Below are 14,327 nucleotides of genomic sequence, written 5' to 3' on the forward strand. Positions count from 1 at the left end.
GTAGTTTATGGGGGTATGGTCCCAGCGGAAGTGAACACAAAACGAGTTCTATCACAAACAGCCAGTGAAACAAAATCGCAATGAGTGGTGAAATTACAAGGCTGAAAAGACTAAATGAGAAAAAAAAATCTGCATACATTTAACCACATTAAATTTAAAAAAGGAACCATACAGGTACATAGCACCCTAACTGCTGTCTGAAAAACTTAAGAGAGATCCTTTTTATAGGAGTCTTGCACATGCTATGTGGTGTATGGCTTAATGCAATATCCAGCAAAAGCACAATGTAATCCAAATGACACCTTAAAATACAGCTCTAATGGTATAACATCTAGAAAGATATGTATTGGTAAGCAGGATCTACTGTCCTTAAGGTTTTGTAACTAAAAAATGATTCTCACTTGCTGCAAATACTGAGTGATTGTCAAGCGTGTTCATCGAAAGAACTAGAGTTAGCAGATTGTAGCATCTAGACAGACAAACTGACTTGACTGACAGATAGACACACTGAATTCTATGGAGTAAAACAAAGTTGCTGATAGAAAACCCCAAGGTGCGGAGTGCCTAAACATCCTTGGAATAAACCTAGGCAAGTGATTGTTAAAGTCCATGTGAGGCAAAGAGCCTTAAAGGTTGCTCATTTAGCCACTGTCACTAAATGTGAAAAGGAAAAATGGCTGAAGATGCTGTAGCATCTTTGTGGCCCAAACCAAATGGAAGAGGTGCTGCAGAGTTTTGCATCAGTTATAAATGCTTCAAAAGGCATGGGGAGTCCAAAACTCAGAGTTACAGCAGTCTAATTTAGAGAGTATCTGAGACTGAGAAACAGTCTTACTGAAATGCAGTTAGGAGCTAAGGCAGGAGTTTGAGAAGAACTGTGAGCAGTTAGGGAATCATGGCTGTGACCTTGGTGATATGCTCCTTAAAGAAGAGTTTTGACTCAAACTTCACTGCAATACATTCTGATTTATAGGGCACAGTAGGAAAACCAAGATCAGTTAGCCACCATTTGTCAAACCAAATGTGTGAGAAGCTTCCAAAGATAATTACTTCTGTTTTTTCAGAGTTAAGGAAAAAGAATTAGAATCCATCCTTCTATCACAAGCAGATACATCCGCTAAGGTTCTGTTGTCTAAGGTTGCTATCGTAATAGAAATGTATAATCAATTGAACATCATCAACACAAGCCAAAACTTTTAACACCAGAAGAGCAGACAAGTTTTGCAAAGAGAGGTAGATACTAGATGAGATCAGGCTCAAAGCCAAACTCTTACAAACAGCACAAGTTAAAGGTTTGGGCTTGACAGAAGATATGACCTGAAAACAATAGGTCTGGGAAAACTACCCCGTTCCAAATCTGGTCTCTCAGCCCACACCAAAGGCATTCAGGAAGAATGGCATGCAAAACAATAATGAAAGACGCAGAGAAGTTTACATACACCACAGTAGCAGATCCTTGTGTCTACAATCAGCCTGAGATCATTAAGCTGTGCTAGACCTCTCTGCCATAGTGCCTGCAAAACCTCAAATGTGCATGGTCTACAACGAGGTGCTATTCTATGAAAGAGGAATGTTGAGTGTTCCCTACATGTTCAACAATTTTTAGGGGAATGAGAGAAGTAAGAGCTGTCTAAAGTTAGCCAGTACAGCTGGATGTGCTCTGGACATCATAGAGGAACTGCTATGACCTCTAGCCATCAGCATGGTGCGCGACCCTCCCGAACAGACATATTACATAGTGTTGTAAGACAGGGTGCAACAGTATCAGTGAGTTTCTTTAGTCACCATAATGACTCGGGTCACGACGTAAGCCAGTCTTACTGGCAAGAAGCTTAGAGTTAATAACCACTTTAGCAACAGGCTGGAAGATGTAGGAAAACTTGCTAAAAAGACATTGCAATAATGAGTCCACCCCTATATTGGGGTGTGGCAGAGATGACCCACTAAAAATACAGAAAATTTTACCACTTTTGTTTCTGAAAAGTCAGAAACTTCTGAATAGCACTCTAAGAGTGGGGTGTGGGGGGGCAGGGGGTATTTTATTATACTCTGCAATCTTAGTGGGAAGCCACTGACAAAGCAACCATTGACTCTATAGACAGATCTTTAGCAACTCATTTAACTATCCACAAATTGTAACTGTTTAATTATGCATTGTTCCATTGTGCATCTTCACCAGCTAGATGCTGTGTTGCCACAAATCTATCTATTCTTATACCGGTCAGTTGTGCATGTACACACATAAGGTCATCACTGTACCATATTCTAGTATTTATGCCAAGCCATGTATCCATTCAAAGATCAATCTCTTCACTGCATCTCGCTATCCTAGTCCATACACTGAGTAGTCGACCTTGAACCCAATTGTCATTTCCACATTACCTTTACCCATTTTGATGTTTCCTTTGGGGCCGTCGTGAACACCATGCATCATATGAATTGCATTCACACATTCACAATCTGCCTAGCTTACTGGTCATGTACAAGAATGAATCCTCTAATTCATAAGTATGCTAACAACTTATCACTACAAAGTAATCTACATATTACCTGGAGAAGTCTTTTTTTTTGTTACTAGACATCAAATTTGCATTACACTTAGGATTTCCAGTTTATGAATGGCACATCAGGAAGAGCCATTCATAAGGAGGTTGGAACTCCAGTTTTAAGTTACCTCTGGTCTCTTAGACAATCACCCTCTACACTGATGTGCATTTTAGTTCAACATAATTACTTCAAATCCAGTATTTGTGCATGAAAGCAGCCCTTCTATTGGTCACTGCAGTGCTTGACAACATAGGAGTGTAAATACTAAATATTTGGCTTGAACAAAACCCTACATAGTCTTACCATGTTAACATTCTACAGAGCAGACACAGGCAATCTTTTGATGACTTTAAAGTACCTGGATGCACAGCTTCAATGTACCACGTCAGCACGCCATAGACCACTGCGTCAATGATCAACATCATCATGGACAGCATCAGATTGAAGTCGTCGCCCTCCACTGGTGACTGGCTGAAGGTACGCCACTGTATTCCGACTCCAGCCACCTCGTATAGCGCAAAGTACTTAGAGCCTAGTCCAAAAGCAGTTGTGGACATGAGGGACTGAGACACAATCGAGGAAAAGAAAAAACACGTGTCAGGTATAACACAGCACACTGTTAGAGAAGTTTCTGAAGAGATAGAAAGTACATAAGCTTCAATTAAAAACTCAAGACCCCCTAAAGGAGAAAGGTTTGAAACCCATGAGCTTGTGTTGCTCACTGTATAAGCCCTTATTGGCATTGTGACGGAGGGTGTTGGAATAATGAAATCCTGGAACTTCAGTTCTAACGAATTGCTCCCCAGTAAGGATCTTTATATCACAATCATCCTATTTAGGGGGCAGGGCCTGGGGGAAGTACAGAAAAGAGTGCCTTCCTACTCAGTTGTATCTTAATATACACGGGAAGACAGGAGGTCAAAGATGTGTAAGGCTGGGAATAACATTAACCAAACTATGCCAGAAAGCAATAGTGTGGGTAGTTAAAGCACCAATGAAGGAACCAGATCAGGGATTCATGGGAAGGAGCAACACAAGTTTGTATTTTTCCATTTTCAGCACTACACTCACCTTGTGGCACAAAAAATAAATACAAAAAAATATCTATGCAAGGAACAAAATGAACTTGTGAAAAAGCAATAATCACATAAATGACAAGTACTCACAGCGATGCACTTTTCGAAGGCGGTGATTTTGTCATGAGCCACTTCCTCCCGGATGGCAACATACATGTAGGGAACGTAACTCAGAAAATAAATGATGCCCCCGCAGGCTGATGCCAGCTTCGCCTTGGAGTAGACCACGGAGACGAGGAAACTGCAGTGGTGGGTAGAGATTTGAGGATAGAAAATGAGAGGCAATAAGACGAAAGAAGAGACACACTGACATAAGAGAATATAAACAGGGTGGTCAGCAGGGGGGGATCAAAAGAAGGTGTCATATGCAGAAATGATCAGGGGATGAGAGGGAGGTGAGAAGAAGGCTGGAGATATCACTTTAGAAAGGGGAGAAGTGTGGCTTGGGCAAACAAGAGGAGACAGATGAATAGAGTAGGAGGTTTTTTCAGATGGAGCAAGAGAAAGATGCAGAGATGATATGGGAAGGAGAGGCATAGCAAGAAAGTAGGAGATGCAGGGGTGAGAATGAGAAGAATTAGAAAAGCACGAGAGGAAACAATACTCAAAAATTGTCTGGAATGATAAAAGACAGGGAACATATTGTAAAAGGGAAAAACAGTGCTATTTATTTTCACCTGATTTTAAATAAGTGACACATAAGTGATGGCAACGAAATTGAAGACTAACTAAATTACCCTTCCTATGCTTTCACAACCACTGTGTATGTTTGATGAAACAATTAAACAGGAACCCAGGGCCAGAACCAGAGACAATAGTTCAGACAACCAGCGGGCTGCTATGGAAGAACGAATTAATAACTGAGCCCTCCACCACAAAATGGACAGTGTTGGGCAACAGATGAATTTATTCAGTGCCTCCTCAAGGTAAACTTTGCAACCTCTTTTTAGAGTCGTGATAGACTGCTGGGCTTCTGATCCTCCCCTCGCCCCATTATTTAGTGGCACACAGAAGTGTAGGTACCCCAAAGTAATAAAAGATCAAATTTGCTCAGAAGTATCCATTAAAGCCTTTGTCTGTGGAAAGCCAAAAGCATGTGTTGGGTGTCTGAATTGCTGCCCTTTAAAGTTCTGTCTAGATATCCTAACCATTCCCTCAAGGAGGCAATCATCTTGAGGGTAAATTACGGCATTATTTAGGGGGAGGCACACGAAGCAGGTGTATGTTTCATTGTATAAAATGATGTACATTAAAAACGTAGAGTTAGATTTTAGAAGCTTAGAATGGAAGTTATAAATATTTCCTCTAAGGTTGTTCATTATAGAGGATTAGGAAACGTAATGAGGAGTGATGAGTGTTAATGAGAGCCCAAAGTGTGGGTTGCAATATTAATCTCACCAGATAAAACCCAACAGTGAAGAGTATGGAATTTATCGGGGGCCTAGTCTGATTTTTATTTACCAAAACATGTGGTGCACCCTGCAGATTCTGGTGCTTGAACACGAAAACTTGTAGATTATAGTAATTGTCAAGCCCTTTTCTCTTGTTAAATCTAGACAGGTTTGACCATCTGTAATGTATCTAGGGTGTACTCTTTATTACTCGTTGCTGTAAATTTCACACCACTAGTGACAATCACTGTCCAAACAGGGAGTGTTAATATTTGGGGTACCTGCAATCAAGGCCTTAGTTTGGCCTTTGTGCAAAGCAAAGATGGTTTTCTTGGAAAGTCTGGTCATATACCCCCCGACATATGGCTTGTGATTATTAAATGGTCTAAATCACCATTTTTGGCTTGTAACACATCAACCTACCTGAACTTTGACCCATTCCATAAAACATGAGGTCAGTTTCATTAGTATTACAGGCCTGTGATGAAGCATATCCAACATCAGGACCTTGGAAGATGCAGGATCACAAGAAAACAACAGCCAGCCAGGGCAAAAATCTGGATCCCAAAGGATACAAAGAGCCACAAGAAAATGTAATATCCAAGAAAGAAGTGACTCAAACAGATGATCTCATTAAAGAACAAAAATATATTTCTACTACAACGTTTCAGCTTCCGCCTTCCTCAGGTAGTACAAGATGGTTTGCTCAGTGGCTGCACAGGACATCAGGACCTTAGTACAAAGAGGAGAAAGGCGTGTATAGCAGGTGGCTATGACTTGCTGAAGCCAGAACTCACCAGAACATGATGGTGGCCACGGCATAAATGGACAAGAAGAGCCAGATGATGAAGACATCGCTGTGCATCAGGACTTTGCCATATTTCAAGATGGCGGTCAGTGCCGTGACAGAAATGGAGAGCTGGACAAAGCCTGTGATGAACCAAGCCACCCAGTGCACCGCGTTATTCAAACCCATCATCTTCATCACCTGAGAACAAAGGATGGTCCAAAGAGGTCACAACACCACAAACACATTTTTATCCAATAAATGAAGTGAACAAAGTCATGCCTTCCAAGACTGAAAAGGCATTATTAAGCAAAATGTTCTAACTAGTGGAGACTAAGGACTTGTATAAAGTTTGGCAGATGGGTTACTACGTCACAAACATTGCAGATATCCTGTATGTTTTATTTCAGGTGTATTGTGTACAATGCACATGTAATAAGGTGAAAATGGTATCCGTCACAATTGCGATGGAGTACCTGCTTTCACACTCTAAATCAGGCCCTAAACATGACTTCTCTAGATGAGCACAGCCATATACAAAGCACAATTAAATTTTTCCGAGTCACTATCATGCTTGGTTTGTTAAATACTGCACTTGGATGAAAAATAAATGACAGTGCAGCACCTGGAACAGAAACAAAATTAACTGTCACACTTTATTTGTACAACTGTTGGAGCAGGATGGAAAATTCGGTTAACAATTATTGATAATATAAATTAAGATAAATGCAAAATTTCCTAACAAGAGGTGCAATGTAGGTCACTTACTTTTTGTCTGAACTAAAATAGAGGTGTTCCTTTAAGAGAAAGAAAGCTGCTTAGCATATGACCGGACTTCATCTTAGAGAACCAACTGTAGGCATTTTAGGTCCAGGAATCATAGGCTGCCAAATGAATGAGCTCAACTCAGATTTCAGAACGTGAAAAAGAATGAGATGAACTCTACGGGACCAAAATGTCATGACAGGTAAAAACCCTACTTACCCGTGTATTCAGATCTGTATTATTCAGGAACGATATTACAAGGGTACATGGCCCTACAACATACAAGTAAAACAAAGAATGCGAGTGGGAAAGTTTTTTTTCCCATACATCTTTAATGGATTGATGGCTTCTAAAAATGTGGATTGGCACCTTCTATTTGACACTTTAGAGCTAGTGACTCTTTTGCAAAATGTTAGATTACTGGGGTGCTAATCAAGTCACCTGGCAATACCTGGCTATGTCATCAGAAGCAGCAGGGATTGAGTGCGTATTTGCAGGCACAGCACAAAAAACGCTAAACTCTATGAAATCACAAACAAAATCACAAACACTGTGTAGGGTGCCCAATGGTGCATTATCTTGCATCCTATGTAATGTCAATCATATGACACAAGCCAGCAACATCATTACTTACTGTGTTACTGACAGGCAGACAATGGATACATTTTCTACAGGTTCAGGCGTGAACACTATGTCCACCTAACTTACTGCCTCTCAAATATGTTGCTAAAATAACTTACTCTGCTGAGATCGGGGCCAAATTAAAGCCTGTACTGTGGGCCTGTCATCAATCATCTTGTTCCACTCCAAGCAGTGACCAACAACCAATGGTGATTTAAAGGAGTGTGGGCGGGTCCACCAACACCCTTCTTGTTTTATCACCAAATCAACTGGGACAGAGGATTTCATCAGCCCTCAAGAATGGCCCACTAGAATAATTCTTACCCTCCAATAAGTGGTCAACGTTGTCTTATTGACATGCCAAATCTTGTTGAAATGTGGCATCATCATATACACTGAAGCACAAACAATACACTGCCAGGTCAGAGCAAGAAAGATAGCTGCTGTTGAAAAATACAGAACTCACTCAAATCGCCTCTCCTACTCGAGTGTGAGAATAGCTTTTACATTGGGTGTTTCATGCAAACACTTGCTGTGTTACCAATGGTCCACAGTCCCACCCCTGCCATCTAACCCTGCTCGGGCTCCATCTACACTCACTACAAATAAGAAAATTACTCCATCTTTCCTCAGTGGACAATTCGGTGAGCTGAAGGCTAAATACGGTGATTTTGAGGTCCAGAGTTCAAACCCTGGCAAGGCCACCTCACCTTTTCATCCTTCTGAGAAGTTTATATTGCGTACCATTGAGCTGGTTAATCGATCATATTATATTTACAGTACTTAGAAACCATAAATGCATAGCATAAAATGCTACATATAAATTATGTTATGTGTCTTTCACACATTTATGTCCATCCACACCCCACATCTCTAACGCTTTCTGCCAGTCCCCCTCCGCCATCCCTTTAATGTCTCTGTTTCCAAAACCCTTTCTTTCATAAGAAATTCTTGATGTGTCCTACCAGATCCCCCCTCTCTTCTGAACTTCTTCCCCTTAATGTCTCTGCTCCTCACACTCTCCTTCTCACCAATAATGCTTACTTTGTGTCTGTCTCTTTGCTCTCCTGTTTTTGTTTCATTTCTTCTCCATCCCTCGCTCTGAGTTCTTTCACGCCTTCTTTAACTAACACACATCACTCTTTTTCTAGGGACCTCTGTTTTGCATGTACTCCCTAAACCGGCTCTTTCGGACTCTTTTTCGGCCTCTTCATTCAGTCCTCTTTTCCTCTGGTAACCTCTCTTCTCCTGAGAAGGCCCTTTCCACTGTTTTATTTCCTTGTTTACCCGAGACCTTGGCTGTGTCTGTTTCTTTCACTGTCATCCTGATTTGTGTCCGTGTCCTTCCCACTGAACAGGCTCCTATTCATTGCACCCTAATTTCTTTCCTTTCCCAGAGACTCTTAACAGGCTGTCGTCTCTTTATGTGTTTTTGTTTCCTTATGTCTACATATAAGCTGCTGCCTTTAATGATACTTTGGAACCAGGAGAGACATTATTTTCTTGCTGCCTCGCTTTATCCTGATTAAATCACATTATGTTTCTAGGGGTGAGTTACCTTATCTGCTAAAACTGGGAAAGCTTAAAAAACAAGTTACCTTTGTTAACGCACTTTGTGGGGAATACTCTATTTAAACGCAGATTCTCCGCCTTCCGAATTCTCCCCAGTCCCTAGCCCGGATCCGGAAACTCTGAACAAAAAAAGGCGGGGAGTGGGGCTGCCTTTTCTACACCCCTTCCCCCACTCCCCCTCCCCCCCACACTCCAATGATTTGAAGCATGAAGGAGCACTGTTTCTGAATACTTCAGTAAAGTAACGAAGGAGACAGATCAATAATTGTAATGTTTGCTCAATGAGCTGCATAATTGCAAAGAGCAATCAACATTACCCGTGGGGCCCTCCCCGACAGCAGGTGGATGAGAAGAAAGGGCGAGGAGGGAGTCTGTATTGTGACAGGCACTTTCTGCCCTTATGTGGTTGATTAAGCTTGTAAGAAGAGTAAACTTCTCAAAAGACAGAGTGGCCTTCACGTGCATGGGAACCTGGACTCTTTTTTTTTTTTTTAGGTCTTGGCTACAAACGTTTTAGGTCAATGTTGGCCAGACCTACTGTTTGCAATATACATAGATTAAGCTTTTGGTCAGCCCCTCGGTCTTTGTGATTGGATGGCTTTGTTTTCTGCCACAGTTATCACCTCATGATTCGATGGTGCTCCTCTCTATCACTGCGCTTGCCCCACCTAGAAGCTTTTTTGGTTTCCCAGTGTTCTGACTGGTTAGCTTGTATCTTTCCACTGCTGACACTGTTTACATTCAGGGGGAATACTTTTTATTTACTTTCTGTTCTTGATGGGAGTGCATGTGTTTCCTTGCTCTCTCCCCAAAGCGCTGCTTCTCCTTTCACTCCTCGCTCTCAGCGTAGCTTTTGTTCTCCCCCACCAAGTCCGACTGCTGCTTCCTCGAAACTTCACTGATCGACTGCTGCTTCCTCGAAACTTCACTGATCGACTACTTAATTTTAATATCTTTTTTTAGGTTAGACTCGCCACAACTCCTCTGTTGTGTTCCCGTTTATACTCCTGCTGATCGATGGCGAGCTCTTAGCCCACTCTCATGTGCTCTATTGTTGCTTCAACTACTGCTCCAATTGTCTGCCAGGCCACGCCTTTCTTATAGAGAGGTTACATACACATTTCATTATTTTTATTTCTAATTTACTGCCCAAGAATGGTATCTGGAATCTTGAAATGGTAAATGTAAAAAACAAAAACAAAATGGCGACTGTATCAAGACGCACACTTTATCATGGAGGCATCCGCGCGCATGGGTCATTAATGATTATGTATGACGGCATGTGGAACCAGGTGTGTGGATTTGCATCAGTCATGCTGGCCATCTTGAAAAGGGCTTCCTCAGAGGAAATCCCATTCCAAGGCTGCTGCACATGCGTGCGCATGAGTCTTGACACATGCCTTTTCAAAAAAAAAAAAAAAAAAAAGCATTGGCAAAATCAGTAGATCTGCTATCAAAGCAGAAACTTATAGGTGTCGCTAATACTTGTATTAGCAGGTGATAAAACTGGCCAAAGGAGTCAAAGATTAAGGTATGAAGAAAAACAAAAATAGAGGCAACGGACCCAGCATTGATGATCGCATTGCAAGAGAGCATGGGTGCCCTAATGCCAGCAAGGAACGTGCTCCCTTGACCCCAGATTCAATATTTTATGGTGTGCACAGGGCCCCACACACCACGGTGCACCTGCTACAGTACAATAAAGCTAGGGCTCTGTCCAGAACGAGCTACACTAATACAGAAGCAAAAGATCACTGCGGAGTCCAGAACTCTGGAGAGCTACATTGATCGGATACGAGAGGCAGTAGTCAATGATATTTAATTGGCAGAGATATTTGCAGATAGGTGGACCCACCCAATCCGTCGCCCCCCCGTCATTTTTGTATTTTTTCTTCAGCTGCAATCTCCCTGGCACCCAGTAGACAGATACCAGAAGGCAAACCCTGGCCACTGCACACAGATGGCTCCAGCAATTCATAGAAACAAAAGACAAAAAGACAAAAACACGTCTGATAGACTTGGGAAAATGCAAAGCAGCAGCTTCCGTTCGGTTCCACCTCAAACCCTTCCCCATACCACTTCCTCATGGGCACAGCTAGCAGAGAGACAAGTGGCAGCAGCCCGTTCGGCCTCTGATGACCCCTGTGCCTGTTTATGCGCCGTAAGTGGTTCTCTAGTTCCGCCACTCGCCTCGAGGCCCGCCGGATCAATTGCCGGCTCTACCTGGCACGCCGCGCGCAGCCATCCATCACCGTCTGGTTAGCAGCCCGAGCTTGGCAGCCTCCCTGCCACCCACCGCAGACAGCACTCGCTGCAGCAGCGATGCCGGCAGGATGTACAGGTGTGGCAGGATGCCCAGAGAAAGGCTATGTGCACTAAAATGATGCTGGCACCGTTCTCCACGTGGCTCTTGTACCTGAGGGGAGAATTCAGGCAGCGCTTGAAAATCACTTCAGCACGAGTAAGAGTTATTTACTGCACGACTCTGTCAAACCCCTCATTTTGGCAGCAGGCACATTTATTTATGCTAACTGGAAAATGTATATTTTAACGCCTTGTTAAATTCCAACCTTGGATTTTAATGTGCAGACTCGACGAAACAAAATCATAGCCCTATGTCCAAGGCACAAGCAATGTTCTGAAGGTTTGTGCATTCCCGTTTAACAGTTTTATCCAGCGCTCCTGCAGGACCGTGAGTTCAGGGAACTAACTGTACATTAACTCCATTTAGATCACATAATAATAAAAGAGGATTGTAAGATAGTGAGTTATTAGTTGTGAAGGATGTGGGACCTTCACAAGCATTAAGTCTGCAACCTTCTCTCTAATGGGTACCAACTACCCAGTGATTAATTTGAGCCGGTGGTTCCCGGTGCGGGGCACCGGCACTTATTTTTCAGGTCCGGCACTTATTTTTCTGCATCAGGCTTTTACTGCGAGCAAAAGACGCATATGGTAAAGACGGAGGAATAGAAAATCAAAATAAATCGTCACCAAGGGAGAAAACAGAAACCTGAAAAAGTGAGCTGAAGGGGCAGGGAGTGGATGTAAATGGACTAAAGAGACCCGAGATGGCTTTAGGATTATGCTGCCTCAGTATTCCGTGTTCGCACATTTAATTGTGTGTTTCAAAGGACAGCTTTGGGCACCGGCACGTTTTTATTCACAATTGAAGCACTGCAACTATCTCGCTGTAGCACTTGGCTGTCTGCCCTGAGAGTAATACTTGAGTCTAAGGGTCGCGAAGCAGAGCAGCCCAAGGCCTGCTCAGTGGAAGAGAGGTGGGCTAGTTACCCAGGTCAGTGGCATGCAACAAACACTGAATAAATCATTGCCCAAACAGTGTTTTTCATAAAAAGGAAAGTACTGTATAATGCACACACTACACATTAATTTACAAAAAGATACATGTGATGGTAGATGGAAATACATATGGTGACTACTAACTTCACACTCTTAGCGAGCCCTGCCTGACCCCTAAGACCATGATATCCCACCCATACACTAGACACAGTATAGGGGGATGCAGTTATCAAATGGTTGTCCTACTGGCTATGTCAGTGTGTCACCACATTAGTATAAGAAAGATTATGCAATAATAACTCAATATAACGCTATTAAAGCGATTAGAGGTGGTGCCCTCTTACAGTGACCCTCAGTAAAATATGTAATGGTTCACTGTTAACTTTGTGATTGTCAATAACGCATTCCAAAACATTCAATGAACTTCATTACCTCATGTAACGATGGACTCCAGAGTGTCAAAGCCTTTCAAACTTTTACTGACCTTCATTAAGACATGCAATAAACTATTACCTTTGTCCTTGTCAATAAAGTATTTAAATTTCAATATGTTGTGTATATGAGTCTTTCTTCTAGTTTTACCACACTGTAAGGGCAACGCAACCTTAGGGTCCATAAACAGAGTCAACACACTCAGAACATATGGGTAAAAGCCCAGGCTCTAAAAATACCTGAAACACTGAAATAGCCTCCATACATCATATATCTGATGTGCTAGGACAGTCATCATGACAATTTAAAAAATTGGACTTGGTGGCTATGATGGGGTTGCTTTACGATGGGAGCCCCTAAAACGGATTCATAACTGGGTGCCCTTGGGATCCGACTTTTTCTGTTCTCCCGCCCACTAGAAACCATTGTGAGCAGAAGCAGGCAGAGTCCTGATGTCAGGTGCTCCCGTCCAACCCCCTCTCCCCCAAGACACATGGGATAGGGGAAGCAATCCACAAGCTCTTTTGCCCCTGTTAACTGGGGGCCCTCAGGGATCCACTCTACCTGGGAGCGTAGCACTGCTCATGTTTACCCCAGTAATGGTTGTTTTCTTGGTTCTTGCACCAGTCCTCGGAGACAGGGCTGCCAGGGACATAACATATTTAAGAAAGGTGGGGCAGGCACCTCCCCACTCTGGGCTATGTTTTTTCTCTCACTGGCACTGTGGCCCTCCACAGGGAAATGTGGATGCAATTGATATCCTTTTGCTCCTGGTGGCCAGCTCTAGTAATCTGGACTGCTTGGTTTCAGCCTCCTAGGCTCTAAAATGTGTTATACGTCTACATGCTAGATTTTTACTGCGCTCCTTCATCGTGCAGGACCGGTCTCCAGTCTGGATGCCGGGAACCTATGCTGAGCCTGGGGTTTTCCTTAGCAGCACCACCATGGGCCCACTACAGAAAGCCCTTCCTGACTGCACTCTTCAGGTCCCACAACCTCGTGGTTGGCAAAACTTGTAGTGCAGCTGGGGCTGCAGGAGGTCACACACTGCTGACCATTCCACAGAAGATCCAGCTGAGCCCGCCAGGATCCCCACCAGCAGGTCCATCCCGCTACTGTGCCTCAGAAGGTATATGGGGAGGGGTGACAGTGCCATCGGCCCAAGATAAACAAGTCCCAGTCTATGGGTACCAACTGACATCAGATGTCCTTGAATCCATCCTTACTGTAGGGGTCTTCCTGCTGGGGATTCTAATAGTGTTACAGACTGTCCTCAAAGATCTGTCCCTTGAGCATGGGTTTTTAAGTGGTGATAGAAAGTTCTATAAGATAGGCACCTCTGCCCAATCCTAGGGTGTACATCACTCCACCCCTGCCCCAACCTTCCCACAGAGCACTTTGGAACATTCCAACCTGGCAACTTGAAGTGGTCTGTTGAAAGACCAGACCACTCAGAGCTTGAAACCACACTGCTAATTGCTATGGGTGCTTGGGCTCTTTCCTCCCTGACTTCAAAAGGAGAGCCCCTCTTTCTTTGGCTTCAGAGGGCTGGCTGTCCTCCTTTTGTTTCTGTGGGTGAGCCTTCCCAGGCCAGTATAGGGTCAAGAGTAATAATCACATGCCGATTCTGTCCCCATCCTTTCTTTTCCCAGCAACAAGCCCAGTGCTTGATTTGTGCTTGTTGTTTCTGGTGCTGAGCACCGGCACTTATTTTTTAGGACTGGGGCTTATTCTTCTGCCTCAAGCATCTGCTGCGAGCAAAAGACACATATGGGAAAGACGGAGGAAGAGAAAAACGAAAAAGCGTCACAAATGGGAGAAAGTAGAAAGCTG

At 43.2% G+C, this 14,327-nt stretch overlaps 1 protein-coding gene across 3 annotated transcripts in view; it reads right to left on the reverse strand.

Moving 5' to 3' along the window:
* ABCA2 (ATP binding cassette subfamily A member 2) overlaps positions 1–14,327 on the reverse strand; it is a 499,989-nt gene that overhangs the window by 183,560 nt on the left and 302,102 nt on the right. For all 3 annotated transcript variants that reach the window (XM_069241449.1, XM_069241450.1, XM_069241448.1), the window contains exons 17-19: positions 5,812–6,002; positions 3,714–3,864; positions 2,906–3,110 (exon numbers count right to left, since the gene is read on the reverse strand). In XM_069241449.1, the coding sequence (XP_069097550.1) occupies positions 2,906–3,110; positions 3,714–3,864; positions 5,812–6,002 (547 nt within the window). The remainder of the gene's footprint in view (positions 1–2,905; positions 3,111–3,713; positions 3,865–5,811; positions 6,003–14,327) is intronic.

Source organism: Pleurodeles waltl, chromosome 6, assembly GCF_031143425.1.
Source record: "Pleurodeles waltl isolate 20211129_DDA chromosome 6, aPleWal1.hap1.20221129, whole genome shotgun sequence".
Classification (NCBI taxonomy): domain Eukaryota; kingdom Metazoa; phylum Chordata; class Amphibia; order Caudata; family Salamandridae; genus Pleurodeles; species Pleurodeles waltl.